Source organism: Cladophialophora yegresii, assembly GCF_000585515.1.
Source record: "Cladophialophora yegresii CBS 114405 chromosome Unknown aczIN-supercont1.3, whole genome shotgun sequence".
Lineage (NCBI taxonomy): Eukaryota > Fungi > Ascomycota > Eurotiomycetes > Chaetothyriales > Herpotrichiellaceae > Cladophialophora > Cladophialophora yegresii.
The window spans coordinates 4062253-4085739 of NW_006913047.1; the positions used below are offsets into that span (position 1 = coordinate 4062253).

Here is a 23487-nt window from a genome sequence, read left to right on the forward strand (position 1 = left end):
GTGTTGAATCTTTGAATCCGTCGAGCCGTTGCAGCACATCGCTGCACATCACAACTTGTCCGCAGTTACACATAGCATACTGCAAAACCTGACGTATTTCATCCCAGACTCGGTGGGAGTGGCACAGGCTAACTGTAACAGAACCATGGCTATGCAAAGTCTGGCACCAGAACTCCTCGCTCGGGTCTTCGAATCGCTTTCCTCTGTTCCCGACATCATTAGCCTCTCGCTCACATGTCGCTACTTTTACCAAATACTACCCAAATCCCAGAAATTGACACTATTCTTCCGCGCCCTCGACGAGACGGACGGACCAGTGGAAGACATTATACAACTACTGACACAGAATGACAACCAATTGTTGCATGTGCGACGGACTCCACCAATGTCTTTCGCTCTGCTATCTCAGGTCACGGCCGTTGCTCGGGTGGCGCGGCGCTATGTCGACCTGTACCCGAAATTCAGGTGGACCGGTGTTGACAGTGTGCAACGCCGGTTTCTGGACGCCCACGAAGCTCGACGACTGCGACGTGCAATCTACCGGATGTGGAGCTATGCCAAAGCCTTTTACCAGTTCCCCTACCGTGTCCCACGCACTGATTTGACTGCCGTGTCGGAGCGACTCCAACTGCTGCGCTCGTGGTCAAACGAGGATCTTTTTGAAATGGAGGATTTGCGCGGCATGCTGGAGCAGCTGCTCGCCACCGAGATCTGCCCCACAGACGGAGAAGTGTACTCGCGCGTTCCCGAAGACGCCCAAAGATACCACTTGTCCCTACAATATCCGCATCTCCGCCCGTTAGAGTCTGCGTGGCCAGCATACGACGACCTGTTCCACAACTCACGCGACGCCGATCACAACGTGGCCAAGCCCACCGTGCAAGAACTACGTGGCAAACATATGCAAGGATGGGGCAGTGACCTGCAGAACTTTTACCTGGTCCAGTCATTTCTGAAGTTCTCGCCCGCTCAGATCCTGTGGCTGTACGACAACACCATCCGCCGTGCCGACGTGGAGAGGTTCATCGAGCAGCAGACGCATGACCCCTGCTTTTTCGACTCGAGGTCGCTGTTGTTCCAGGACTGGTTGACGGTTCTGCACGCTCGGGGTGTAGACGTGCAGCAAGCACGGGAGGACATATGGGATGGCAGGACGGGCATTGTCAATACTATGGAGCGAGCAGTCTAAGAGAGAGTGATTTTGATCGTTTACCAAAGATTCAAGGTCCTGGGATTTAGTTTCTCGTTCTCTTTCTTCAACTTTCTTCACTTGTCTCCTAGTTGGCTGCAATCCCGTGTCTTCCATATGTACTCTCTGAGTAAGGCGTGTGCTCTGGTGTCTCAAGTTGGAATACTAAAACAACAATCAAGGGTGTCATTTCAGAGAGAGAGGGATGCTCAAGACACTATAATTAAGCAACACTTTGAACATTTTCCGCAGAGTTACAAGACTGGGGAATTACAATCAGGTTCTTTCTCTGCGTGTCTTCCATGAGTACTTTGTGAGCAAGACGTAACGGTTGCCCTGGAGCCGCAATTTCAAGACTGAACCACCAATCGATATATCGTGACATTGTAAAGAGGGCGGGCCACTCAAAAGACACAATATGCACCATTTCAACATTTCAACATGCCACCACTACTCCGTACATAGCCTAAAGTCTGGCCTGCACGGCTCCACTAGACTGGTCCGAAGAGAATGCAAAACCAGGATATCCATCGCTGACCTCCTTGTCACAGATTGCAAAGTACGGCGCCACGCCACCGAACCAGAACAGCGGCCTGACGGGCTTGCCTTCCATGTTGGCGCCCACGTACCACGAATGCGTCTTCTTCGCACCCTCAGGCAGGACCGTCATGCCGAAAACGGCCTCGACCTGCTCTTTCCAGTGCCGCGCGACTTCTTCCTTGGTGTCCATCCGCTGGTGGCCGTGGTCGTGCATGTAGGAAACGGCCCGCCCGATCCAGTCAACCGTGTTGTCGATGACGACGGGGATGTTCGCGAAGGGCGCCTGCGGGCCGGACACCATGAACAGGTTGGGGAAGCCCGGCGCGGTGATGCCGTACGCGGTTTCCATGTCCCTGTTGAGCTGTTCCCCGAGGTGTTGGCCCTCAGCCCCGCGGATGTCGATGGCGGCGAGCGTGCCCGTGACGGCGTCGAAGCCGACGGCGAAGATGATCATGTCGAAGTCGTACTCTTTCGTGCCGGTGCGGAGACCCGTCGGGGTGATGGCTTGGATGGGGTCGTTGCTGACGTCCACCAGCTCGACGTTGTCCCGGTTGAAGGCTTCGTAGTAGAAGTGGCCGAGCGGCGGTCTCTTGGACAGGATGGTGTAGTACGGGCAGAGCAGCTCGGCCGTCTTCTTGTCCTTGACGATGGACCGGATCTTGTTGCGGACAAACTCGGCCGCCGCCTCGTTGCACTTTGCGTTGGTGAGCATGTCTGCAAAGGTCTCGAAGATGAAGCGAAACCCGCCAATCTCCCATCCGAATTCCAGCACGCGCTGGATCTCGGCGTCAGTCTCCAAATCTGTCGACTTGAGCGTCGCGTCCACCATGTCCATGCCGAAGCTCTGGGTTCGCGCTCGACCGAGCACGGCCTCGCACTCACGTCTCAGTGCCATCTGCTGGTCCTGCGGGATCGGATAGTTCCGCGCGGGCAGCACAAAGTTTGGCGTCCTTTGGAAGACGGTCAAGGATTTGGCATTGTGCGCGACGACGGGGATGACCTGGACGGCAGTCGCACCGGTGCCCACGACGGCGACTCGCTTTCCTGCGAAGTCGACCTTGTGCTTGGGCCACAGGCCCGTCTGATACCATTCACCCTTGAACGATTCGAGCCCGGGAAACGGTGGGGGCAACGGGGTGGCGAGCGGCCCCGTGGCGGTGATGAGGAACCTAGCCGTGTAGGTCTTGCCCTTGGACGTTGTGACTTCCCAGACGTTCTTTGCGGGATTCCAATGGGCCTTCGTGATTTTGGTGTTGAGCTCGATGTGTCTCCGAAGATCGAGATAGTCCGTGACGCGATTGAGATATTGTTCCACCTCGGGCTGAGTGGGAAACCGTTCCTTCCAGTCCCAGTCCAGCCCCAGCACCTCCTGGAACGTCAGGACGTAGATCCAGCTCTCACTATCGGTCCGGGCTCCGGGATATCTGTTCCAGTACCACGTGCCCCCGACGCCCGAGCCAGCCTCGAATGCTCGGGCTGAGAAGCCTCGCTTTCCAAGCTCGTACAACGTGCGGATACCCCCAAAGCCAGCACCAATCACCAATGCATCGTAGTCAACATCTGAACTACCTCCCGTGGTGCTTGTGCCGTTGGTGACGGTTTCGGTGGATGCCATGATTCTCCTGCCCTGCTACTATCGAGGGTGGACGGCACCAGATTTGCGATATCGGGCACCGTTTGGTGACAACGAGAAAGGAGGAAGAAAGTACGGTTCCTGGCCTCTCTCCTCTTCGCCAGTTGCTGGTGGCAAACTGTGCCAAGATGGTCCTCAGGTAGCCGAGGATATGAGCTGCGGAGCAATGGAATGGACCAACCTTTGTAAACCATCGCACGCCCCGTGAAAATTGACGGGCACGTAGGTTTCTTCCCCGCAATCTCCTCGTGGCGGAAGTGATAGGCTTGCAACGATATGGGGTAGAAGGTCGGGGTACGAGCTATATGAACAATCAACTAGTCAGGCGACCAAGCTGCCAAGCTACCTCCCCCGTGTTCGTGACCTTGAGGCCTCTCAGGCCTGCACCGGGACGACGGGTTGAGCTGAATAGCTGCCGGGTTTGCCGGAACGCTCCTCACGAGCCATTTGATAGTAACTTGGCTTTCTATCGCAGGCTGCATTCAGGTGTCTCCCAAGTAGCAATACGAGGCGTAAGAGGCCACGGGACGCCCTAGATTGACTGGCACGTCTCTCATTCGAACATGAAGCTGGTTGCAGAGGCTGGTCGATATGAGAGATAATCAAGCGTAAGCCATGGTTAGTAATTGATGTGTGAGTGTAAACAGAAAGGAGCTTCTGACCAGTGGTGGAGTACCCCTTTCTCCCGTCATGCTGACCCGTAAATCCTTACTGTGCCACAGTGCGCATGGTCATCCTTAGCTGGCGTACCACTCTGTTCCACCATGTGCGTGTGAGTATCCATGTGCATGTCCTTATCCATATCTCTGTTATCGCGTTAATGGATTCAACATCTGCTGCGGAGTGCAGGAACGAGCCCAAGGGCCTCCACCACATCCGCCACGGCATCGACTCGTTATGTTGACGAGACGAACCCGTATGATACAGCCCTACCGTTCCCGGTTGTGCGACGCCTCTTCCGCTCGAGTTGAGGCCAGTGTGATACGCAGCCAAGCACCAGGACGTGCTGCGAGCAGCAACGGCGGCATGTGAAAGAGCACATACCGAAATGCTCGGACCAAGTGGATTCAAGGTAACGCGCATGGTCCGGAAAGTCTGCACTGATCGTTGCGTTCGTGGTAGTTTAGGTTCGAGACGGGACAAGGGCAAGGACAACAGAAATAACGGCGTAAATCACTTGGACCTGCCTTTGCCCTGGTGGCACTTGCCGTGGTCGGCCTCACTGGAAGGAGGTGCGAAGCTCGTCAATGCCCCAAGAGATCTCTGAGGCGCAGATCAATGCCGTTGCTAGCTTTGGTGAGTTGCAAGGCGCATCAATGGACTGCACGCCTGTATAATCGCCGAATATCTTGCATTGAGATGGGCCAGGTGCAGGTCGTCCAAGAGAAGAAAGGGCGGATATCACTTGGCTGGCGGGGTCCGACGCCGAAGGCAGAGGCTGTCGAAACGCTCACTGTGTCGATACCACACCTTCTGCTGGAGGAAACAGAGATAGATAAGGTAGCCTTGTAAAGGGGCTTGCATTGCGATGGGAAGGACCTGTATTACTCCGATGAGACCCAAGCCACAGCCATCCACCAGGATGTTCCATTCATGATCACATTGGATAACATCACTGCCCCAGCTCATGCGCATAATCAGGTAACGCCGTGCTCCTCGTTTGTCTAGGCCAAGGACTCGTCTTGCCGCAGCTCAACAGCACTTGCTTCCCTTCGAGTCGTTCGTGCCAGATGGCGTCATGTCGATTTTCACACCGCCAGTTGGTGCCTGGGCAGCGTCTCCGCTGTCGAGCGCCTTGCTCGAGACGATTCGGTAGATTTCTGTCAGTAATCAGCATTGATCATCAAGCGAATCACGCCGAGGCCTACCGGTCAAGATGTTCTGGAACGCCAATTCGACGTTGCTTGCGTCCAGGGCCGAAGTCTCAATAAACGACAGGTTGTTTTCGCCTGCGCCTGTGTCAGCGCGGATTCCCACCTGCAGATGAGAGGATCACATACTGGCAAATTGTTTGGCTTCTTCTGTAGGAACGGCTCGAAGGTGTCTCAAATCGCTCTTGTTCCCGACCAGCATGATCACAATGTTGGCGTCCGCATGGTCCCGAAGCTCCTTCAGCCATCTCGTGACATTGTCGTACGTCTGGTGCTTGCTAATATCATAGACGAGCAGGGCACCGACTGCTCCTCGGTAGTATGCTGAGGTGATGGCACGATATCTTTCTTGGCCCGCAGTATCCCATATCTGTGCCTTGATGGTCTTGGTATCAACCTGGATCGACCGAGTTGCGAATTCAACCCCGATCGTGGATTTTGAATCGAGATTGAATTCGTTGCGTGTGAAACGGCTCAAAAGGTTGGATTTTCCGACGCCCGAGTCTCCGATCAGGACAACCTTGAATAGGAAGTCATATTCGTCGTTGGCCATTGTGTTGGAATAATGTCAAGGGGTGAGCCGTGATCGAGGCGAAGATGACAAGGCGAGAATCAACCTTCGCTGCAGTGGAATTGACGACCAAGATACCACCGCGACTTCTCTTCAAAAACTCAGTAGAAGCGAAATATGCCAGTGCACGAAGGAGGTGGTGGTTGTTTGCGAACAATGGGAGTTGGTGAACGGTCGCCTACCACAGTAGATGGCAATCCGAACGTGCTCGCTTCCGAACCGCAGCCTGAAAGGGCTTGGCAGTCACATGTTGCGCCGCGCTTAGTCAGTGCTCGGAAGACCGTACTTCCGTTATCTCATGGTCACTCTTGCCTCAGTCGTCAATGAAGACAGCTACCGACCGAACTGGATTGAGAGTGAGAACCTGGAGATCAACTCTCGTGTCTTTCGTGAAAGACCATGCATGCTGAGATGGGCAGCAATACACACAGGCAGTAATTCAAGGAAGGGGTTTTCTGTGGTGTACGGTGTTTGCAGTGTCCTCTATTCATATTGCTTTTTTGCTAAGAACAAGGTCACTTTGCCCCGATCGATTCTGAGTCTTGATGCTTCCACCAGGGTTCGCCATTTGCTGATTTAGCTTGGCTTCTCGCGTGCAAATGTACAATGTCTGACAATTATAGCTCTGCGTCTGAGTCCGGAGAAGAACTTGTGTACGAGGTCGAACGCATCCTTGCCCAGTCCACCTTCCAAGGAAGGACTGTGTACCTGGTCAAATGGCTCAATTTTGGCGACGAACAGTGCACATGGGAACCAGCGGAGAGCTTTTTGACTCCCGCAACGCTTGCTGATTGGGAACAGCAGCTCGCGAAACATGATACTTTGGACGAAGATGAAGTTGCTCGCGTCCAGGCGCGTATGGACGCGTTTCAGGAAGCCCAGGAGCAAGAGAGACTCGCGAGAGAACGAAGATTGGCGGAACAGTCTAAGAAGAAGCGAATCCGGCAGGAAATAATGGGACGATCACATGACCCCTCTTCAGCACCGAAGCGTCCACGCCCAAACGAGCCCGTGTCGCCGAAAAAGGGTATTGCTCTGTTGAAACCCCATGGTCACGCAAACCCTGCCTCAGTGACTTCGAAGAACCGGACAAGCAGCGCCGATAAGCCCACTTCTAGAAGTGCCGAAGCCGCCTCTAGTCTGTCGTCATCCTTGCCCAAAGCCGCAGCGGAAACGTTCAATATGGCTCAGACGCAGAAACAGAGCGCCGCTGGCGTCGGTACGGATCCCGCGAATGTGCCACGAGAATTGGACAAGGTCGGCGTGACGGCGCGCCCGCGGAAGCCGAGCACTAGCGAGGTTACACCTACGGCAAGCCACATGAAAGACAAGACGGGGCAGCGGTTCAGGAACCTTAGCCATCAAAACAACTTCCAGAAAAAGGCTCGCCGAGAACCTGCCCCAGATATGTCAAACCTTGACCTGAGGTCGCCAGATGAGTGGGTTAATCAGCGTCCGTCTGCTCGTCAAGATCCACTGCGAAGGGATACAGGCAGAGACTCTCCACTGTTTGTGCCAGAAGAAACCCAGACAACTCAGCCGTCAGTGCAAGATGATCATCACACACTCAACACGCCAGGCAGCCCCAAAGGTGATTTCTCCACCGATAGACTACCACAAAACGTTACCACCAAAAGCCATAATACTGTTGCAGAGGACCGCCCGTCAACCTCTGTGGATGATGATAGAAACATGGACGCCCCAACTACCCAACATCCGCAAAGTCAAGCATCGCATGACACTACCAGCCTTCCCAATATGTCGGACTCAGCGCCAATAGAGAAGCATGATGGAGCTGTGCGACCACTACTTGCACGAACAGTATCTCATAGTGCCCCCGCCCCAGCAGCACCACAGCTTCCGCCTCTAGACATACCCAGGGCTGTTAGAACAGTGTCTGCTAACTCAATTCCGTCTGCAGCATCAGAGAAAACGAATATCGACCGACGATCGTTTCCCAACAGCGAGCCTCACAAGCCAAGCAAATTCGATGTGCCTGCGCGGGTAGAGAATGCTTTACACCAGTCGGGTCCAGACAAGTACAGCTCTCGGCGATCTTCTGCCAACTCCCCAGTCGCGGGAGACGAGATCCTTACTGCCGCCAATGGTCGCACCTATAGAAAAGGGGAGGTCATTGTCAACCTAAAATTCGGAGATCACCTGGTAGGAGTTGTGAGGTTTGTCGCCTTGCCCCGGTGGACTAGTGCGAAGATTATTCGCCTCAAGGATCCACACGAAAGGTCACTGCAACTTCACTTTCAGCAGAGGCTAGTGATGGATGTTGCCACGTTTTCAGCCTTTTCGCAGAACGTGAGTCATTGGCTTAGCGCGTTCAGCTCAGTGTTAGCTGACAAGTTGCAGATTGATAGTCGCCGACAGGGCGTAGGGGCAATCGAGCCTTATGAGGACACACAAGCTGCCGCTGAGAGTCTAACAGGTTACCTCGAGGAAAATAACCTCGGTGCTATATGGGAGTATCCTGGAGAAACTCTTCTGCTGGTGCTCTACTCGCCTCAGGCACTGGGCTGGCAGCATCTGGAGCAGGTCCCAGCTCCTAACTCCGGGTCTCGCTTACATCTTGCTGTTCTGAACAAGTTTCCCGGGGTATCCCCGGAAAATACCGCGACGGGAAACTCCCAGTCTGTGTTGCACGACCGAAACACGGGGCCAGCAAGTCGGCCGAAAGCTGATCTCTGGCGACCGCACCAGCCATCCTCAGAACAGGCAAGCACCCACGTACAGAGCCCTACTGCCTTGCCCATACCAGTGACAGAGTCATCAACGACCAGGAGAGACCGTGCGACCCCGGTCCAAACACCAAATTCACCCCCCGGGCAGAACTCGATGCCGTTCAGTGATGCCATGGACTGGACTCCTTCCACTCCAGCTAGCGAGTCTCGGATCTCATTTCCTGCCAATTTTGACGCGATGATTTTCGGGCCAGACCGGACACAAAAGAGACCGCGGGTGTTCATAGCATTTGCGAACTCTCACCCAGCAGAGGCCAAGGCTCTGGAGCAATGGCTTTCCCAGCACATGAGTTCTCGTCAGATCTACACTGACAACGAAAAGAACGACTGGAATGACTTTCAAGGCGAAATTCGGGACCAACCAGGTGCCATCATCTTCCATGAGCGGTACCCCTGCTATTGCGACATGCCATATCTGTTTAGATTCCTTCGACTGGCATCTCTGTCTTGTTTTAGATTGTCATTCGGAGACTCAGGCGAGGACCGGTCTGACCGGAGGTCTGGCCTCACTAGACTCTTCCCTCGTGGCACAGTTCTGTGCGTTACCGAGGATTCTATGAAGAACCATTCAGAAGGAGCGCTGTTAGCTATGAAATGGTTCGAAGACGCCTCGGTCGGCAAGGTGCAGTTTTGGAAGCTGGTACTTTTGCCGGATTTCCTTTCGTGGATCTTGCGTCAGATTGACGCTGTCGAGCACGAGGTTCAGCAGAGGTATTGCTCGCTGCGTATCCTCCCCTTGAGATGGAAGCTAACGTGCAAGCCAGATATTTCAGCATGCTCGAAATCTCGTACAGGCTACGCTCCCGATCATCCGAAGAGTCGTCCAACATGAGGCGCCACCACCACGAAGACCCCGAGAAATTCATCAAAGATCTTCCTGCAAGTGAGGACGAGGAACTCGTCGTGTCACCGGAAGGCCTGCCGGAGTACGATGTTCCATGGGGCAAGGCCGACATGAGTGCCGACGCGATAAAGGCGCGAGACAAGGCTTTCGTCAAATATTTTATCGGTTGGTCGGCCATGAATGCCACGAAGCACCGGCTGTTCACGGTCGCAGATGCGAACCACACCAACAAGACCGAGGGACAATCGTGGCATATTTGGTTCAGAGAGCCTGTGTCGTTCAAGCCAACGGAGAGGAAGTAGGATCTCCGGACAGGAGTTGAGATCTCCTCGGGAGTCTCAAGATCCGTCCCTCACTTGTGGCTCGGGCATCTTGTTGTACTGTCCTGTAGCTTACGATGCTGCTGGGTGTCTGTTGGTGGGGGACTTACGCTACGGGGTGAGGGGGGATGGTACAGAATCGCGTTGCTGCTTTCTCCAGCGTGGCGTAGGGGTTCGCGATGGCCTGACCACGTACTCCATTGAGAATGGGATGGGACCGCCAGATCACTGAACATCATGCTAATTCGATTAAATCGTACATGTCGCACAGCACTGCTCTACATGGAAAACGGCCAAGCAATCACCCTCTCGCTCATGGCAATTGACCTTGTGCTCCCAGCATCATTATTGTCGGCCGTCAACCCTGGTTGTCGTAGAAATTTTATTCATTCATCAACTGGGCATCACAGACAGCCTCCATTCCCTCCTCTGTTCCTGAAGACGAGGCTGCTCTGAACGACTTGTCAGGGCAGGCTCAGCAAAAGCTAACAGCCAAATAGACCAAAGAAACTCCGCCTCAATCGCAGGCTGACATTATGTACCTTCGAGCTGGTACTGCGAGTTCCTGGCGATCAGAGACTTATAATAGTCTACCAGAACCTCTGGTTTCGGGACGATCCTCCATTCCATCCTGGTGAGAAACTCGAGTTCCAGCAATGCGAGTTCCTTCATGCTCACACCTCCAACTCGGGCATACGTCTTGTTCGTCCAGAAAGAGTCGCTCAGGCCTTTGCTCGCCACTGTTGAGCTCGTGATGAGGAATCGGTGGACCGTGAGGCTGCTGATGGTGAAAGCCGGGTAGAGAGCACACAGGCGATCGATATAATAGACCACGCTGAGTAATATAGGAGGCGACAGCGTTGCGTGTGTCGTCAGGCGTTGGAGGTAGTCGAGGACGGAAATGCCCGGGGGTGCGCGTGAGTGGAAGCGCGTAAGCTGACCGTCCCTCAGTGGGATGGCATCATTGTACCGGATCAGCTCCATCAGCATTGAAGCTATCAGGACCACCAGATCCCGTGTGTTGCAGTTTTCGTATTGTAGGGGCATTATTCGTACTGGCGGAGCGTCCGGACGGGCCTTCTTCACCGGCGACGGTTCCACGCTCGGCTCTTCTTCCGGCTCGACTCCATTCGCAGGAGGGCGTGCTGCCGTGGCTGGTTCCACGGCATGTCTCTTTATTTGCGCTTGCGCTGTCGTGCTTTCTGGCCGCGACTGACTCGACACGGTGCCGTCTCGGCGCTTCGTTGCGGCGGCGGAGAGAGGGGCGGTCTTGGGCGAATGATCCTCCTTTTCGGACAGTTCGAGTCCCGCAATGGTACTTGTGGGAGTCTGTTCTGCTTTCTGTTGGTTGGGGGGAGAGTATTGTGTGGAAGCATCCACCATTTTCGGGCGGGGTTGAACGCGGGGAGAATATCCGTAGCGGTCTAGGGATTTCGTGCTCGGTAACCTGCGAGGCTTTTGGAAATCGAATTCGTATGAGAAGGGGCGCTTTCGTGCGATGGGACTCGTCTGTTCGGCGGTTGCGGGGCGGGAACTGGCAGCGAGTGAGGCCGATTTCTCATAATGGATTCGAGGAGATGTCGAGTATAGGGCAACGCCCGGCTCTCGGGCAGTCGCAGGTGAGATGTTAGGGGATGGGGATGTTGCTAGCATATTCAAGGAACTCCAACATCGGACCGGGTGTCTGGCGCCGCGAGCGGTTCATGGAAGGAAGCTGCCTCGCATGGGCAAGGTGCGAGGACTGGATGAAAAGTCAGTCGCCGGTGGGTGATGCGGTGATTGGTGCCACTGCCGAAGCCGCGCCGTCGGCCACGATGAGCCCTGGTAAAAGTAAAAGGTTGTGGGTGAGTGAGGTCGAGAACGGGGAGTGCCTCGAGGCCGCTATGCACGGAAGCAGGGGTCGAGATGATCTTCAAGGAAAGATGGAGATTAAAGAGAATCGACGGCCAGCGGGAGTGGTGTGTCATGTGTAATATCGTGCAGTGCCAGCCGTGGGTCTTTACACCCGAGCATCGATCGACACGAGCACGAGGCGACTTGGAGGGGCTTCAGTGGTCGACATTTTCCACAGCCGACCGAAACTTTGGTCAGGCGGCAAATGAGAGATCTGGAGTGTCTGACCAAAGTCGCATTTCATGCCGTGTGGCTTCAAGGTGATGATTGCCCTGCACGTGCATTTGCTGGGTGCTGTCAGACTGCGACCTCGTGCTCGTAATTTTGTTCACTTGCGTCTCTCTGTCCGCTCTCCAGTAGCTCGGCTCGCTCGGACCCGCAGACAAAACAGACAAGTTACGGATGGCAAGGCTGCAGGTCCGATCCTTCCGTCACTAGAATCCTGTCGTGTCGCTGAACACACCTCTCTCAATTGTGCGTCCGCAGGATCTTGGGGCCCACTGCACAGACTCCGGCTGAGTTTTCCCACAGCACACGGAAACATCCTCCGGAACGAGCGACACCGAACTCGTGACTCGCTCAGCCTGTCACAGCCAATCCCAGACCCCACGGGAACCCAACTTTACACGTTACGACCCGGTCCCAGAATTCCCGACTTGACGAGCCTCGACTCCTGGTACCCGGTCGGTCGTGGACGAACGTCCTCGTTATCGCATGGCATTAGCACGGCTTGCGAGGTCCGAGCTGCAGGATCTGGAGTCTGCCACTGAACCCTCGGCCCGGTTACAAGTCTTGAAGAGAATCAAAGGCATCGTGACTGGCCATCTGTCTCACAAGCTCGAGTTCATCCAGAATGGGCTTGTTCCTCAGTTGGCAAACATCCTCGCCGATGTCGCCTCACGGGCCTTCGACGACGACGTGCCGACGCAGCTAGATGAGCAGCAGGAATCATTGTTGACGCAGGTTGCCCAGGTTCTCTCTGTCATTGCTCATGGTACGCACCTTGCATCCACCTTCTGGACATGGAATGCTAATCCCGTCGACCAGAAGGTCCTTCGTTCGTACAACCAATCCTCGAAACCGATGTCCTCAAGAGACTTGTCGCTTTCCTTCTCTTATCGCTGTCCCCCAAGACCGCCCTTGCCGTTCTGAAATGTCTCAATGCCGCCGCCGACAATATGCCGCCGTCGAGCCCCGATCAATGGTTGCAGAGTTCGCTGCTTGCAGATCTTCTGTACTCTAAGAGATATATCCGATGCTTCGAGAACATTATCGGAAATGCGGGCAATGACGTGGCGTCTCAGCAAGCCTGCGACGCTCTCTTAGCCCTTCTCTGTAAGACTCTTACACATGACGCCCAGAAACGTGCGCTTGTCGATAACGGGCTATTGGATCTGCTGGCTGCCCGATTGGCATCGTTTGTGGTTGCAGAAGGTCTCGTGCCTCCTGCCTTCGGTGCCCCGTCGAGCGAAGATTCGGCTCCGGCATCACTTCCAGATCCAGCCCCCAGCGGTGCGCATCTGTCGCCTGTGCTGGAGGCGCTCTGCGTCCTGACTGAGGGCTCGCGGTTGCGTGCAAAGTTATTCTTGACTAACCCTGCCATCAAATCCGTCTTTCCAGACTCCAAGCACGACTTCTCCCCGTCGGACATGCGGCGGGCGCCATGGGGAGCTAGTTACTTCTCAGGCGGTGCAGTACCCAGGTCCAGGCTAGAGACCCCGTTTGATAGTCTTCTGCCTTTTGCGCCTGTTTCTGAGAAGGCTGATGCAGCACATCCCGGTTTTCCTCCCCTCGGTTCGGTCATGGCAATGCCCAAACGCAGGGCATCTTTTCTGCCAGCCTCGACGGGAGTATCCCATCTACTTCTGACTCAAGATGTGGCTGACGACGTGGATGAAAGTGCTGTGATTTCCTGGCTATTGTATATCGTTCGAGAATCACGAGGCAAGCGGCGTCTTCTTGCAGCCAAACTCCTAGTCAACCTTAACAGTTTGCACTTTGTCAAGAGAGACCGAAGCTTGTCCTTTGCTTCATTGCTGGTGCCACTTCTTACTCGGATGTTGGACAACGACCTAGTGCAACATGACACATCTTACCAACATGGCGGATCACATCTGTGCAGTGGTATGCATTTTGCTCTTGCTGTGCCCGCAGTGTTTGCTGCACTTATAATAGACAATCCGCACATGCAACGAGTAGCGGTTGAGGGCAAAGCTATTACCAAGTTGTCCCTTGGCCTCAAAGCGACCTTTGATGGACCGGCAGGGCGCAAGGTGACCCCCTGGCAGCCACACAAGCAGGACAAGATGGAAACCGACTCGACCACACCCGCTACTTGCCTTGGCCCAGGCGGACCAACCTCGACCGCTCGGCGAACAATGGAGTACCGAGAAGGCTGCTTGAAGGCCCTGGCTGCAATTGCACCATTCGAGGAAGACTACCGAGCGCAGATTTGCAGTGAAGGTGTCTTACCTCATATCGTTCAAGCTCTAGAACCATACCAGGCGCATCCGGGGGCAAGTCCGGAAGTGGAAACGACAGGCAATTCAGCTCCTGTCATACTGGCAGCATGCGCAGCAGTTAGAGCGCTAGGAAGATCGGTGCGGGCGTTGCGGACGAAGCTGGTCGAGGCCGAGGTTGCGAAACCGATACTCAGACTGATGAACTCAACGAACCCGGAGCTGAGGATTGCGGCTACCAAGGTGCTCAGCAACCTTGCCGTGGACTTCAGTGCCGTCAAGGACAGCGTAGGCGAATCAACAGTGGTGAAAAAGCTATGTGAACAGGCGCATTCGGCAAATCCCCGACTTCGGCACGAGTCTCTATGGGCTCTGAAACAACTCGTTCTCAATGCTCCGAAGAAGCTGAAGCTTGAGGTGGTGGACGAGCTTGGTTGCAGTTGGATCAAGCTATTGATCAAGACGGATCCCGTTGATATTCCTGAAGGTGAAGTTATTGGCCTTGTGGAAAGGGATTATCCCCCAGCGACAACTTATAGGCGGCCCGCTGTTCCAGCGGACAATCCCTCCGATGTCGTCATGGGCGAGGACTCGGATTCGGACGGTGGGAGCAATGAGGCCAGGAGTCCCGTTGGTGAGGAGGTGACCGCGGATCAAGGCGAGTTTGACACGAAGCATACTGTCGAAGACGACACAGAGATCCAGGCACAATTGCTGGACTTGTTGCGAAACCTCTTCTGTGGGGAGAATGCATCCGAGATGGTCCGGTACATAGTGGATGAAATGGGTCAGGACGATTTCTTCCGCATCATGTTGGATCGACTTCGGCCGCGTACACTGGCTGGGCCGACACGGAAGGAGAACTACACTACGCCGCCACCAAACGTCATCGTTGGGAAGGTGCTTTTCGTCCTCGTGCATATCGCGGCATGCGATCCCAAGTGGCGGAATATCATAGCGTCGCAGTACGCTCTGCTGAAGCAGATTCTCACCCTCTGCAATCACCAAGACAGGGAAATTCGGTCCACCTGCTGTTGGATTGCGATCAACTTGACGTACGAAGACGACGCAAACGATCGAGCGGGATGCAGAAACCGCGCCATCGAGCTCCAAAAGGCCGGGTTTGTCTCGCATCTCCGGAAGATGGAAAACGACTCAGATCTAGACGTGCGGGAGCGGGCCAAAACAGCACTGCATCTGATGACAAATCTGAAGCTGATGGCATGATCTTTCGCGAGATATGTAGCGACCAACTTTGAATTCATCACGACCGATTGAGCGCCTTCACCGAGATTTGTAGATGTTGGGGGTTCAAATCCCGAGCACCGGCGAACATGCCTCTGAGTCGTTATTCGTGCGTTGTAAGTGTCGTAAATCCGCAGCCTTGCAGCCTCGGCTATTCCATTTCCGCTTCTGTCGATCATTCGCCGGCAATCACCGATTGGTGGATATGTCCACGAGGCTGTGGTTTGTTTACTTCAACCCGATTTCGAGCATCGAATCCTGACACTCGACCAACCAAGGGAAGTGTCCTGAAAGCGCATCCATGAGGGCGAATTCGAAGTCGTACCCTCGAGCGAAGGTGAGGAAGATTGTCAAAGCTCATTCGAGGAAACACGTTGGCAAGACCGTTGATGCTCTCGTCTTCCTCAACTTTATTCTCTTTGTCGAGGAGTAAGTGCGGTGCGGTTCATTTGTGACTGCAAGCTTATTAATAATCCCAGGCTCCTGTCCAACGCGTCGCACAAAGCGCGGTTGAACGGCGAGAGGGTTACGGCAGCTAAGGATATTCGCAAGGTGACAATGGTACGTATTGGTCACATTTAATATCCTAAAAGCCGGCAACCGTGACTCATTGCTATGGCAGGCGACCTTACGGAGGTTCAAAGGATGATCTGGAGCTGAAGAACGCGTGGACTGAAGTGCAGAACGAACACATCCGCAAAGGAAAGCGCAGGGGTATATTCAGCTATGAGCGGCCCGAGCAATCCTCATGGGACGAATCCCACCCAGAAAATGCGACGGTCGACCACACATGAGCTGCCATCTAATCGGAAGAGCGCATTACTCTCGGGACGAACGACAGAAGAGAGTGTCAGGGTGCAAGGCAGCTGCACGACGGCACGGTCTAGAAGGGTTGCATGCAGTCAAAGCTCTTCCCAGGAACTCGAACCGTCTCCTGAACATGCACCACATCCAGTCACCTACCAGTGAAGATGGTGGAAAGATAGTCGAAAAGCGCGAGAGCACCGTGGAAGGGCAAGCACGTAGTTCCCAAAAGCGGAGACGTACACTGGGGGCGATATGGCTACACAGTAGGGGATAGATGTGGATGAGTCATTGTTGACAGAAAGCACCGGCATGGTGCCTGCTACGCGGCAAAGCCTTGCTCTATCTTGTAGCTACCTAGGAAGAACCTTCTCGAGGCTGGCGACAGGCGGGCGCCGTTGGAGAAGTCGAAGCTTGGCACGGGCGTCCATCGCCTCGTTGGACACCGTTGGCTTGCGGTGTTCAATGGCCGCACGCGAGCAACTTCTTCATAACCAAAAGCGTCTGCACATCAGTGACACTACCGCCCACCCAGCCTCAGCTGCTACTAATCCCGTCTTCTCTTGCTGCTTGCTTCCTACACACGCCTGTCTCCTCGACGCCTCAACAATCGAGCCAACAGCTGCTTCACTAACTTCCCGCTTGACCCAGTCCAAACGCCAGACACAGCAAGCGAATCTCCTGCGTCTGTACCATCATGTCGACAACCGCCTCCGTCCCTGTTGAAAACAAGTCTGCCAAGAAGCGCAAGGGCAAAGGCGAAGCTGCTGCTGGTGGTGCAGTGACTCCCTCTCTGGAAGCATCGGCTCCTGCTGAAACCCATCCTACTACCAATGGTGTCGAGTCTCATGGCGAGAGCTCCTTCATCAAAGATCTGACAAAGTACGCACTCGTCCCGATCGAGGCAGTTCAAAGCTGATAATCCGCTGGCAGGAACATCCGCAACATTAACAAGAAAATCTCGTCCTCTGCCAAAGCCGATGCCGTCGTCAGCGAAAACCCCGGCGTTGCCCTCGATGACCTCGTCGCCCAAAGAAAACTCAATGCGGACCAGAAAGCTCAGATCCTGAAGAAACCCGCTCTGCAAGCTCAGCTTCAGCAGCTCGAAGAACAACTCTCCAACTTCCGTGCATTCGCCCAGGAGCTCGAGGAGAAAGCCGCAAAAGAGAAGGCTCATCTGATTGAAGCCCACGAGGCAGAGATCGCAAAGGTCAGAGAGGAGGTCACTCAGGTAGCTGAGGACACCAAAGAGAAGGCAGTCGAGGACGCGCTGCGTACCATCATACAATTTCTCCACACCGCAGCATCAAAGCGTCAAATTGAGGATGCCGAGTCCGACGAAGCTCATGCCTTCGAAGGTGCTTTACTGCTAGTCTATCAAGGCAATGATGCTGCCCTGTCTACCTTGAAGAATTTAGTCTACGGCACCGATGACAAGGTCATCGATGTGCATGGCGAACCTCTCGACTTCACCTTCGCCCAGGTCAAGAAGTCTTCGGCGCAGAGTTCAGCGCCTGAAGTCGAAGACAAGATTGCGGTACCGGATGAAGATATTCCTGCACCGGAAGCGGTGACTGACAGCACTGTTGCGAATGCTGGTCTGACAGAACTTGATGACGCTGTCGCCGTACAGGCGGAGCTCAACGGTGCCGAGGCTGTGCCGGACGCTGATATTGCCTCTGCTGCCCCGGAGCAAACGTCTATCGATGCCGGAGCTGCCAACGCAATTGCAGAAGAATGGGATCCACAGGCATCTGCGATCACTGATACTAGCGCCACCAACGACGAGTGGGTGCAGGTTCCCCGTGACCCTGCAGAGACCGACACGGGTGTGACTGCTACGCCAGCTGCGGCAGTCCAGGCAACCAATAGCTGGGCTGAGGAGGTAGGTGCTGCCGCTACCAACGTGGAAGACAAACCTGCTGCCGAGAATGATGGTTTCTCCGAGGTGCGTCGTGAGCGCGGACGAGGCCGTGGTGGACGTGGTGGCCGTGGCGAGTTTAGAGGACGCGGCCGTGGTGGACGTGATGGTCACCGAGGTGGGGGACGAGGAGGACGCGATGGCCAAGGAGGCGGCAAGGGTGCTCGTGGAGGCGGCGCCGTCCGTGGCGAGAACAAGAGCTAGATCATGTCTGCAAGCTCGTTCTCGCGTTCAGAATGTGCCAAAGACCCTTGACAGGCGTCTTTACGGGGGTGGCCGTCGCGATGGCACTTCTCGCACTTTAATGCCCAGACTTTTCCATCTCGGCCATGGCTTCGACACGGTTTTGGGGCGAACAATGGACCGTCCAGCGAACTTCAGCGACATGTGACTTCAGCATTGCACGCATGGGTTGTGGGATAGGAAAAAGGTACCTCAAAAGTCCAAAAGGCGAGAATGTGCGATTTATCAGGTCAATCGGAGTATGCTGACCAGGTGTATTTCATGTACACTACTATCTGGAGTCTGACGAGCAATATCCCCCACGATATCGCCTCAAACCTATCCATGGATGTTTATGGCGACATTCTGACGCGGTCTGTGTGAGTGAAGGGAAAGGGAAGAGCAGAAGCCCATCAGAGCTCCAGCGGTGTCGTCTCGGGGCAGATAGGACAAATGCCAGCCATTCAAGACTCTGATTGTATATTGCTTGCTTCGTTCCCTCGCGTGGCTAGTAAGATATGAAGATGTGAGGGGCGGATGGAGTTTCCATCATGCGATCAAGCCTGTGCTCCGGGCTCCTCAGTCGCTTCGTCCGCTGAATCCTGCTCGGCCATTTAGCTTCTCTGCGGCTCTCTGATTGCACATCTTCACCTTCACCTTCACCTTCCATATCCAGAGCGGAATCCAGCAGCAGAAGCATACAACGCACCAACCAGCGACCTCGCCACACCTGTGTTTCCATTTCATCTATGGGCATCGTCTCCTTTCGCGCGCCTATCCCTTTAGCCCGCATCGTACGACAGATCCTGCACCCTCACAACGCCGCTGCCCCAACCCATCGCGACGATCCCAGCACAATGGGCATTCGGACTGCACTCGATCGCCGTGACGGCCTGCTCCTCCTCAAACACGGCCTCGCCGTTGCCGATTTCTTCGTTCTCGTACTTCTTGGCCTTTTTCCAGGCGGGTTGCGGGTTGCCCACGTCGATCTTGTCGGGCTTGAAGCCTTCGTGGAAGCGGGACATGCCGGGGCGAACGTCGTGGCCGTGGTAGAGGTCTGCCCCGTCATCCCTGTGTTGAGTCGGCTGGGGCGAAGCGTCATCTCTGATATGGCTCGGCTCCTGCCTCTCATCCCTGTCACGACTCGGCTGATGCGAGGGGTCTTGTCGACGGACCTCTTCCTGGGTGAGAGGCCGCCAATCGTACTCGCAGATCTTCTGTATGTACGCGCCGACAGCCTTCTTGACGTGCGACCGTCGATAGGGCAGGATCTTCCGCAGATAGTTCGTCGCGAGCACTTGCCCCCTGGCATTTCCTACAAGAATGCACGGATGCCAGTCTGATCCGGCGAGGGCCGTCGCGGCGCCCGTCCGGTGCGGCAGCTTGGCCACCTTTGACATGCTGGGAAACTGGCGGACGTGATGGCACGCGAGCAGCGTGGCGGCATTGCGCTCAACCTGGCCGTTGCCGCTGCGGTCGAGGACGGCGGCGAACGAGCGCGTGAAGGGCAGGTAGACGAGGTCGCGGGTGGGGAAGCACATGCGAGACACGGCGACGCGGTCTTGCTCGGGGCTGCGCAGGTCTGTGAGCACGAGGTCGCCTGAGGCGGACGCGCTGGCGACGAGGGTCGAGTGTGGGGCTGATGCTGCGCATAGCGAGATGATGTATGTGTGGTGAACGTGGTCCCATGCGTAGCTGGCCGGAGCGCTGCCCGCGGGACGTGTTGTCTTCTCCGACAGATCTGCCAGATCGTACAGGTGGACGGACCCGCTCGCCGTGCCCAGCAAGAGATCGAAAGGCCCGGCGAAGGTCAACGACGTGAAGATGGTATCTGAGGGAGGTGGGATATCAAGACCAGCCCGCTCTATTCGAAAGGTCCTCCTCTGCTGCACGTCGGCTGGGTCGTCTGCGTCCGTGGGCACTGGCACAGCAACCACGCGGGCGTGGCCGTCGCTTGACACGATCCCAAGAAGGCCGATGAGTGAGCGACTCGAGTCTGAAGGTCTACTGTCGTCGAGAGGACACCATTTGAGGCGCCGGATATTGCCCCACTGGGTTGCGAGCACGACGGCGAGTCTCGGTTGCCGATTCATGGCCAGGGTTCTTATGCCTCTGCCGCCTACTTCAGCCGTGTCGAAGGCCCATATTTGAATGCTGGAGGGATAGGGAGGGGATGGGTGGAAGGCTGGTCGTTCGCTTTCACTTTCGGGGGAGTGCGCCATCCTTCGTTGCCTTGCAATGCATTTCACAGAGATGGCCAGGTACTGTATAGGACCTGGACAGGGCGCCCAGGCTAGACATTGCACCTTTTCTCCGACATTGAGTAACCACCCCTGATGATATGCGTTGGTTGTGCGTGATTCGGCACTCTGCGCGGTCTGCGTGTGCGTGCTGCTCTGCGGATCCTCTACGGGCCAGGCCTGTCCAAAGTCCATAGTAGAAAGGTATCTTAAATGATATTTCTTCTGCTTCCCCCACGGACCGAGGACGACGGGATGATCCGGAGTGCCATGCAGCAAGTATGTGTCGCGTAGTTCGGCCTCGTCGATGGGTGCCAGGTCTTGATTGCTGCGTAGCCAATCCCATACGGGGCTTGTTGGGGTTGTTTCCTGGTGTCGTGCCTCCGAACTCTCACGAGACCGCTCGAGTTCAGTAACCAACGTCTCCCGGCTGGGCAGAGTGATATCTCGGGCTCTGAGCCAAGTATCTCGCGCTCGGAGCACATCACATAAATCGTCGACCCCGGGTCCAAACAAGGCAGGATACGCCGCTGCCTTTGCATGTTCCCTCGAAAACTGTACGCCGCGGGATCGTGCTGTTTGGCTGGTGGTGGTGGTGGGCGCCGACGTAGAGGATGGGCGCGGTCTCGCAGTAGGCCGGCTTGAACCGCCTCTTTCATCAGACGCGATACCCATGTCGTCGTCTCCGTCGTCTTCTGGTGGGCTGTCGGCATCGGACGACCCAGGGGACGCCGCGGACACCATGGAGGCGTCGTCATCTTCGTCTTCGCCTTGGGCAAGAGCGAGCCCAATCCCAAGCCCGGCATCAGCAGGAAGTAGGTCGTCTTCCGCATCTGACGATGTCTGGCTTTCGGCGGGACTCGAGCCAGATGACTCGGATGACTCGCGGAGTGTTCGTATGATTTCCTTGTCCCATCCATCGTTTGCGTACTTTGGGTTGGCCTTGCGCTGGCGGCCGGAGCGACGGGGCTCAACCATGATGGTGAATTTGTTGGGTAATGTCAGTGTCCTGGAGATTGAAAGTGCAATACTCGCCTTCAGAGCACGATCGGAGCTATGTCTTCACAAAGTGATTGAGTGCCAGGCGGGCAGTGGTAATTGTGGTGGGCCTTTGAACCTGACGTTGGAAAGGCTTGACTGGGACGAGATTTCGCCCGAGTCATGATAGTTCAAGTTTGATCTCAGTACTTGGGTAGAGTAAGAGCTAGAAGAAGAGCTCGGAGTGACACCGCACATAATTGTCGCCTTGACCAACTATGGGCAGGAGGCTGCATCCTCAGGTCACAATATATCTTCGGAGAAAAGGTGCCAGGTGGTCTACCAAGGAGAAAAGGCGTAGACCGTGACGTTCACAATACAAGCGCCATACGGACGTCAAACGCATATCTACCGCTGGCAGCCTCAGCACCCACAAAACGGCCACCCGTCAGCGTGCCGTCCTACAGACCCAGGTACAAGGTGTAGGCTCCAGGGTGTTATCCAGTAATTACCACCCATCCAACTGTCAACTTCACGGAGGTCTCTTTACTGACCATCCACCCCGACATTTTGCCACCTACTTCCAGAGCATCATCATGCTGGGCCGACGAAAGACTGTTCGGTCAATTGATTACCTGTAGACAATGGGCGATTTCGAGGCCCCGTCGCCTCACTCTTCGATCCAGCAGGGTGTCCTTCGCTTCCGAATCACAAACAGTCTATCCTTTCGTCTTCCTCTTCGGATTGCCCCGAGGAAGGTGTTTTATGCCACACAGTAGAACAAAGGGCAGTTCCTGTGCAGTCCCAATGACGCGTGCCCCCCAGTCCAGCGCATCCTCTTCCCAGTTCACAAGTGAATCTTCAGCCAATGCAGTCTGGGTTACAGTGACTTCTCCGCTGGCCGTCTGCACTTCCATCTCGACCCGGATCAGGTGCCTCCACAGGGACGCCTTCGTCCTTTTCATCCATTGCGTGCTGATGCTCTGCGGTCTCGAGCTCGGCCCTACTTGGTTCATGCCCTCGTAGAGATCCCATATCCTTGTCCAAAGGCCTGCGAGGGTCTGCAGGGCCTCAACCCCTCGACGGACGGCCTCGTACAGCGCATTGGTGTGAGCACAGAGGCGGCGTTGCTTCTCCAGTAGCTTCTCGCCGACTTCGAGATTGGCCAGTCCACGCGCAATACGACGACCACGGCGGCGGAAATATTTCTCCGTCACCAGAAATGCTTCACCTTTGGTCCCCCTCTCTTTATCTGTTCGAGCCATCGAGATTGGTCTTCCCTGCGACGATCTGCTCTGCGTACCGTCTGGTTCGACACATCTCGCTAGAGAGACGTGCAACTTGGCTCTGATATGTTCTGAGAGAGCATTTGGCAGATGAGAGGAGATTTCGAGCGGCGGTGACGTTGGTCCGGAGTTTGCCAAGGTGGCTGGCCCGGTCAAGATCATCAAGGGTATTGAGGAGGTGATTGAGCGGGTCGGGCGCGGCTTCGAGGTGAGGGTGTCGTCCTGCCTCTGGCGCAGGGTTTTGCTGCTTCGGTGAGGAGTCCGGACGAGGCTTTGGCTTTGAGGTAGACTTGCTCGACTCGTGCTTCGACGGCACGAATGTGGGCGGATGCTCAAGCCTTGAATCCACCCTGTGTTTCGAGGATGCGGATCTGACGTCGCGGTGGGGCGGTGGGTTGGACTTCCCTGTGCGCTGAGGCGGCACGGACTCGGGCACGAGCACGGGCTCAGGCTGAGACTGAAACCATGATGAGACCTTGCGCCGAGGCCTGGCGAAGTCAGGCGTTCTCTCAGGCTGAGACCGAGCCGTTGACAAGACCTTGCGCTTCAGAGGTACGGACTGTGACTGTGACTTGGATTTGGACACTCGTTCAGGGAGGCGGACATGACTATGCTGAGCACTGGCCTGGTTGAGCTTCTGGCGCCTCGCCGCGGGATAGGGATAAGACGACATGACTTTCGGTAGGCGTTGATCCTGTTTCAAGAAGAGACATCACTAGTC

The 23487-nt window shown here is 55.5% G+C and overlaps 10 protein-coding genes across 10 annotated transcripts; 5 read left to right on the forward strand and 5 right to left on the reverse strand.

The window, feature by feature from the left end:
- Positions 1 to 145: 145 nt before the first annotated feature.
- Positions 146 to 1189, forward strand: A1O7_05221 (uncharacterized protein; the record flags this gene model as incomplete). The annotated part of the gene is made up of 1 exon (XM_007759231.1): positions 146 to 1189. The coding sequence occupies one exon, from the start codon at positions 146 to 148 to the stop codon at positions 1187 to 1189; it is 1044 nt and encodes a 347-aa protein (XP_007757421.1).
- Positions 1190 to 1655: 466 nt separating this feature from the next.
- On the reverse strand, positions 1656 to 3344 carry A1O7_05222 (uncharacterized protein; the record flags this gene model as incomplete). Its single annotated transcript, XM_007759232.1, has 1 exon — positions 1656 to 3344. The coding sequence occupies one exon, from the start codon at positions 3342 to 3344 to the stop codon at positions 1656 to 1658; it is 1689 nt and encodes a 562-aa protein (XP_007757422.1).
- Positions 3345 to 5054: 1710 nt separating this feature from the next.
- Positions 5055 to 5786, reverse strand: A1O7_05223 (Ras-like protein Rab-11B; the record flags this gene model as incomplete). Its single annotated transcript, XM_007759233.1, has 3 exons — positions 5055 to 5182; positions 5231 to 5311; positions 5363 to 5786. 3 exons carry the CDS (start codon positions 5784 to 5786, stop codon positions 5055 to 5057), a joined length of 633 nt encoding a protein of 210 aa, XP_007757423.1.
- Positions 5787 to 6410: 624 nt separating this feature from the next.
- Positions 6411 to 9700, forward strand: A1O7_05224 (uncharacterized protein; the record flags this gene model as incomplete). The annotated part of the gene is made up of 3 exons (XM_007759234.1): positions 6411 to 8114; positions 8166 to 9265; positions 9319 to 9700. The coding sequence occupies 3 exons, from the start codon at positions 6411 to 6413 to the stop codon at positions 9698 to 9700; spliced, it is 3186 nt and encodes a 1061-aa protein (XP_007757424.1).
- Positions 9701 to 10252: 552 nt separating this feature from the next.
- On the reverse strand, positions 10253 to 11101 carry A1O7_05225 (phosphate system cyclin PHO80; the record flags this gene model as incomplete). Its single annotated transcript, XM_007759235.1, has 1 exon — positions 10253 to 11101. One exon carries the CDS (start codon positions 11099 to 11101, stop codon positions 10253 to 10255), a length of 849 nt encoding a protein of 282 aa, XP_007757425.1.
- Positions 11102 to 12325: 1224 nt separating this feature from the next.
- A1O7_05226 (uncharacterized protein) lies at positions 12326 to 15297 on the forward strand (the record flags this gene model as incomplete). Its single annotated transcript, XM_007759236.1, has 2 exons — positions 12326 to 12605; positions 12659 to 15297. The coding sequence occupies 2 exons, from the start codon at positions 12326 to 12328 to the stop codon at positions 15295 to 15297; spliced, it is 2919 nt and encodes a 972-aa protein (XP_007757426.1).
- A 319-nt stretch (positions 15298 to 15616) lies between these two features.
- A1O7_05227 (uncharacterized protein) lies at positions 15617 to 16109 on the forward strand (the record flags this gene model as incomplete). Its single annotated transcript, XM_007759237.1, has 3 exons — positions 15617 to 15744; positions 15795 to 15876; positions 15960 to 16109. The coding sequence occupies 3 exons, from the start codon at positions 15617 to 15619 to the stop codon at positions 16107 to 16109; spliced, it is 360 nt and encodes a 119-aa protein (XP_007757427.1).
- A 707-nt stretch (positions 16110 to 16816) lies between these two features.
- A1O7_05228 (uncharacterized protein) lies at positions 16817 to 18244 on the forward strand (the record flags this gene model as incomplete). Its single annotated transcript, XM_007759238.1, has 2 exons — positions 16817 to 17001; positions 17053 to 18244. The coding sequence occupies 2 exons, from the start codon at positions 16817 to 16819 to the stop codon at positions 18242 to 18244; spliced, it is 1377 nt and encodes a 458-aa protein (XP_007757428.1).
- An 800-nt stretch (positions 18245 to 19044) lies between these two features.
- On the reverse strand, positions 19045 to 21480 carry A1O7_05229 (uncharacterized protein; the record flags this gene model as incomplete). Its single annotated transcript, XM_007759239.1, has 1 exon — positions 19045 to 21480. The coding sequence occupies one exon, from the start codon at positions 21478 to 21480 to the stop codon at positions 19045 to 19047; it is 2436 nt and encodes an 811-aa protein (XP_007757429.1).
- Positions 21481 to 22728: 1248 nt separating this feature from the next.
- On the reverse strand, positions 22729 to 23439 carry A1O7_05230 (uncharacterized protein; the record flags this gene model as incomplete). The annotated part of the gene is made up of 1 exon (XM_007759240.1): positions 22729 to 23439. The coding sequence occupies one exon, from the start codon at positions 23437 to 23439 to the stop codon at positions 22729 to 22731; it is 711 nt and encodes a 236-aa protein (XP_007757430.1).
- Positions 23440 to 23487: the final 48 nt, after the last annotated feature.